We start from the raw sequence: 5,741 nt of genomic DNA on the forward strand, positions 1-5,741 counted from the left end.
AGCTTTAGGTTTCGGCGTCTCCTATGTTGATAGTCTGCGAATTTGTCTTTCATTTTGCGACGGCAGTACAGGCCAGTTAATCATTAAAACCCTAAAACTGACTTATGATCAGAGGGAATTATGACCGGTAATTATACCATTACATTTATGTGTAATTGCCTTTTATTTCATAATATTAGCACGATTACCGTAGTTGTGTAAAACGGGGTGAAAGGAATACATATGAACTTTTCAAAAGTCAAGAAGGGAGACTGAATAAAAAAAATTGAGATTGGGACCTAAAATCGGGAGGTTTTTCGTGGCATTTTTAAAGCCTAGTTTAGGCTTTTTAGATCGATCTTCCTAGTCCAATATGCGTGAAACTGACAGAAAGACTCACCGTTTCTCCCTGTGACGTGCCCTATTTCCCCCCCAGGACGTGCCCTGTTTTCATATTCTGCTCAGCTGTGGTCAAACTGCACAATAGCTAAAGATTAGTCTTAAATAAACAAGCAAAAAAGCCAACGCAACTAATTAAAAGTAAATACTTATCCATGCAACTATTTTGTGAAAACGATTGGCCCTCCGGCATAATTCAAAGAAACCACGTTCTGCAGTATTGTGTGTTACGCAAACACCAACAATTGATTGGAAAATAAAGGATTCCCAATTTTGTTGAGCTAAAGGTACCAAAATAGCCAGCCTCATGGTATCGTACATGTGGCAGCTATTTTCCACTCTTTGTATATCCGACCTTATTCCCTTATTGTCAACTCGTAAAGCATTTAGTATTGTTTATTATTAGACATGTATTCTGAATTAGTTTTTTGAGGACACATTTGCTGCGTGGTGTGTATTTTCATTCCTTCTTTGCATTTAACGATGGTAATTAACATTGGTTTATGCGGTATAAAAATGCCAGGTGTTCACTCGCGTAAGTTTATTTTGTGGGAATGGCGCTTTAGCATATAGAGTTAAAGGGATTATGGACGTTTCGCCCCATGGACGTTTCGGCCCAGGACATTTCGCCCCACTTCAATGGACATTTCGCCCCATTTCAATGGACATTTCGCCCCACATGGTATATGGACGTTTCGCCCCATGGACGTTTCGGCCCAGGACATTTCGCCCCACATCAATGGAAATATCGGATATTATAGAAATTCACAAGTATTACACCATTGTCTTCATTTTACTTTAGGGACCTACCGTTAAGATTTAATTTCATGCCCCATAATCCCATCACTCTCCTCCATTTCAATTACATTCAGCGTGCCGTTATATCAGACAATATTTTCCTTTTTCTTTTTCATTTATGTAATAAGACTGATCAGAAAATGAATATATCGTTTACAGTGATCATTTTCTATACGGCAGTACTTTTATTTTCGCTGTTACCTACACAAACTAATGAAAACCACTTTTACCGTTTGTAGGAAATTGGCATATCGCCACTTATCAATCATGCTGTTCGTTTACCCAATCAGCGAGCGTAAATTAGACACAACTTAAAAGGGGGCTTTGTAATTCTAACAGTCAATATCAAGATCGTATATATCGAGTTAGGTTTATTCCTTTCGCGAAACATAAAAACTACGATGATTAAAGACTTGTGGTCGCCCGTAAAATAGCTTTTTTTTTAAAATGTTGAACTTACTCATTTTTTTCAAGCTCGGGTTAATTGGCTTTTTATCTCCTGCCATTTATTGGCATTGTTACTTTGAATTTTGTAAAACTAGCTATAAATCGGGTCCTAATTACTCGACTGAACTGCTGACAGAAACAATCCAAATTAATGTATTTCATTTCTATAGCCCGATCGTTATACATTGCATCTTTTCAAAGCTGTGCACAGAATAGCCCGACATATCGCGAGCAAGGAAAACACGGGGGGGGGGGGGGGGGGCGAGGAATGTTAATTGTAATTAACAATAAAGAGATATAAAAATGGTTTCAGAGATTTATATTTTTGAAATATGAAGCATGTATTTGCATTTTTAAATCAACACACATCGCTAATCAAAATTACATCTCATGACAAGGTATAGGTGTCAAATTATGATGTGCAAAAGTATACTTCTAAACAGTAACTATCTATGATTTTATTTTTTTAAAAATGCATTCAAGTAAAACATCAGCTACTACAATACGAAATTGAAATACAAATATACATATTATCTCTACTGAAGTATAATGTTTGCAACATATCTGACAACGCAAAAGGCACGTGTATATAAAATATGTCTAGTTTTGGAAAGCAATACTCCGTCCAGCTTTACTGTTTCTATGTCTAACACGGGCCATACAATTTGGCACAGCATTTAAGCAAGGTGTTCGTGCTGATTTGGTGGTTTCCATACTTCTCCCATAACTTGATAAGGCGACCCTGAACTTTTGTTGTCTGTTTCTTTTGATGTCGTCTTATCTTCCCCTCTTGCAATAGACGAACTACAGATCCAATTTCTCTGGCTTCCTTTTAAAGTAAAGTTATGAGGAGATAGAAAGGCAAATTTCCCTTTCTTGCTCTCCTGTTCATACGATTATGCCACCCTTCCACATCATTATTGGTTCGGATGCTTCTGTCATAAACTGACCAGGAGTCAACAGGCCATATGTCATTGTGAATCCAGGTGTCTTCCACATATCGTAGGAATGACTGCACATTCACTGCCTCTGGATCAATTCTTCGTTGTAATTCTGCAAATGACAAAATTATATCCAGCACTAGATATTAATTTCCTTTTTCCTCGAGTGGATCCTGTGGCTACTACTTCAAAGGTTATACGATCCTCAGAATCCACTGGCACTTCTCCATAAACAGTTTCATTCCTAACTGACCTAAAGAAAGGAGAAAAATCGTGATTATCAACAAACGAATATTTTACATGAACAAAAAATATGCATCAGTAAAATAACACATGTTTACAAGATACCTAACAAGATTGAGTAAAAGATGATCATTCTTTGATTAGAAGATAGACTATATAATGATTTATGTACATCAATATTACTGAAATAAATTGTTGCGATTTTCTGTGCTTTCTTGTCCGCTTCGATTTTTAACTTACGCTTCTTCTTCTTCTGGTGTCAAAGATCTGTGTGGGCGCTCAACGTCAAATGAAGAGATATCGGCTGCAAGTGTTGATGCAGCATCATTGTTGACCATAAACTCGTTCACTTGTTGACTTCTATCCAGCCTGTAATTAGAAATATGTCTGAACTTGTCAGAAAATGTTGAAAACATACAAGCAAATATATAGAAAACCAAGTTTAATTATACCGAATATGGTATTTACACATAAAAACGTATGCAAGCACCCGTACGATTCTAATAAATAAAATAACATTCACCTTGTCGAAATATCATCTTCATTGATAGAAATCGACGTCGAATTTCTCGTGCTCTCCATCTGCCCCCGTGCTGTACCGGTATACATTTCAAATCTGTCTGATGTATTTGGTATGCCGCTTAAGTCCATTTCGACATCGTAGCCATCTGCCTGTAAACAGTATTAATATTAAAACATTATAAAAGTGCACATAAGAACGCTTACTAGAATGGAACGTCGTGTAGCCCAAGAAAAACAACGAAATATTTGATACAAGAAAAATTATTTTTGCTAATCTTCCAGCATTTGTGATATGGAGAAAGTAGGCAGCGATCCACGTTTTGTTCGCAATTTGTATTTAACCGTAGCTTAAGTACATCGACTGCGAATGGGAACCAGTTACTGTAGCATGTCTTTATTCTTAAAATATTTTGTTTGTAATGAAATCTTACCTCAGGTTTAGAACTGCACAGGTCGTACACAAACTGAAAAGATATCTTTTTACGTCTAAGGAGACCATGCTTGTAGCTTGATAAACCTGTTAATAGAAACCATTTCTTAGTATCATTTAGTTAATTCTATCGACGTCTTACGATAACATTTATTTTGAAAGACATTGGATATACTGAAACAAGAACAATAACATGCGAGAAAAGGTCACTAGATACATAAAATTATTATAAAAAAATGTATTTATTTTGTTAAGCCAGTTCAATTACGGAATGATCGTAATATGATGTAGAAATAAATAAATAAATAAACTTACCAGTATTTCCACATGCTCTGTGTTGCCATAGGCCGCAAATATCGCAATCTATGGCTTGCTGACGACGGGTAACTGGTTTTCTGCAGTAAATGCACGAAGACATTGTTCGATCTATTGATTTACGTGATATTAAAACAACTAGTACCAAGAAAAGGAAAGACTGCAATTTACAGAGCCACTGATAAAATTCCATGCAAACACGTGTACGAGCTTCTATACCAAACGATGTCGGGGTATTTATGTATTTCCCTAGTGTAATCTATAAGGCTGTTCATCCTAGTCCGGTTTTTGTCACCTTACTCGAAATCCCTCCCCATAATTTCAAGTTGACCTTGGCTAGAGGAAGGGACAGCCACTAAATCAAATTATCCATGTTTTATTATTATATTTTCCTATTTGATACAATCCATCCAATGATAATTTGTTATTGTTTTATTATTTTAAATTTAATTTGGGATTTTTATTTTAAATTTAATTTGGAATTTGGGCGAATAAACGGTGTATTATATTTAAACGACAAATAAACCATATTGTTTTGTATGATTGATGATGTGTGTCGTTTCTCGCATTACGATTATACTGAGACAGGCTGTACTCGAGTGAGGGTTCACACTTTATTTAATTGTACTTCTCCCGACTGGAGCAGGCCGTCTCTTTAACTATTTAGAATAATGCCAAATAAATCAGATCACAAGGGACACTTAATTATATTTTTGATCATTTTAAAGTAAAATGAAGAACGTGGTGTAATGCTGATGAATTTCTATAAATGTCCGATATTTCCATTAATGTGGGGCGAAATGTCCTGGGCCGAAACGTCCATGGGGCGAAACGTCTATGTACCATGTGGGGCGAAATGTCCATTGAAGTGGGGCGAAATGTCCATTGAAGTGGGGCGAAATGTCTTGGGCCGAAACGTCCATGGGGCGAAACGTACCGAGTTAAAGCATTCGCAGTGATCATTCTTGGGATTGAAATTAATTGTGAACGATTTTATTCTTGTGGTTTATTTTTTTGTTCTGGTTTATTTTTTATTACTTTTATTATTGTAGAGGTAAACAAAAAAAAAACCATTAATTTACGTGAATAATGTCTAAATTTAACTTTCTATTTAGTGAAGAAGCGAATTCTATATAGTAAAGTAATTTTTTCGTCACAACAATAATTCACAGGTTTTACAACAGAACATGTAGGACTTTCCTTGTTTTGAAGAAATGAAAATCGAAGACATAATGTAATAATCGGGAGTTCTCCGAAAAATCGGAAAATATTATGAAATCGGGAGGTTGGAGTGGAGCGACCCCGAAAGTCGGGAGTTTATTTTCTTCTCCAGGCGTGAAAAATGACAGGTATTGTGTAAGGTCGCTTACATCAAAGCCAACTACAACTCAGCTATTACGGTATTAGCGAAATTTTCGAAGCATTATTTCTGAACTTTTATTATTTTGTTTTGGAGCTATCATTAAAGTTTATCACAATGTTGCCCATGATTAGACTCCACCGGATGTACATAATTCAGCAATTAATCAAACCTACAATGTACATGCGATAGCGCCATTATGTAAATAAGTTCAGTAGCATAAATGCGAGCGTCGAATTGAACCGTATTGTTTGTTCGTTGTGTTGTCATACCGGGATTAGATTTTAATGAGTTTGGTTTTTACAAT

General features: G+C 36.0%; 1 protein-coding gene across 1 annotated transcript; it reads right to left on the reverse strand.

Moving 5' to 3' along the window:
* Positions 1–1,927: 1,927 nt before the first annotated feature.
* LOC149794588 (uncharacterized) lies at positions 1,928–4,958 on the reverse strand. Its single transcript, XM_089968875.1, has 5 exons — positions 4,075–4,958; positions 3,761–3,846; positions 3,331–3,479; positions 3,048–3,176; positions 1,928–2,817 (listed from the first exon to the last, which is right to left on the reverse strand). Exons 1-5 carry the CDS (start codon positions 4,265–4,267, stop codon positions 2,658–2,660), a joined length of 717 nt encoding a protein of 238 aa, XP_089825001.1. The 5' UTR covers positions 4,268–4,958; the 3' UTR covers positions 1,928–2,657.
* Positions 4,959–5,741: the final 783 nt, after the last annotated feature.

This window comes from Sinohyriopsis cumingii, chromosome 8 (assembly GCF_028554795.1).
Source record: "Sinohyriopsis cumingii isolate HCF-2022 chromosome 8, ASM2855479v2, whole genome shotgun sequence".
NCBI lineage: Eukaryota > Metazoa > Mollusca > Bivalvia > Unionida > Unionidae > Sinohyriopsis > Sinohyriopsis cumingii.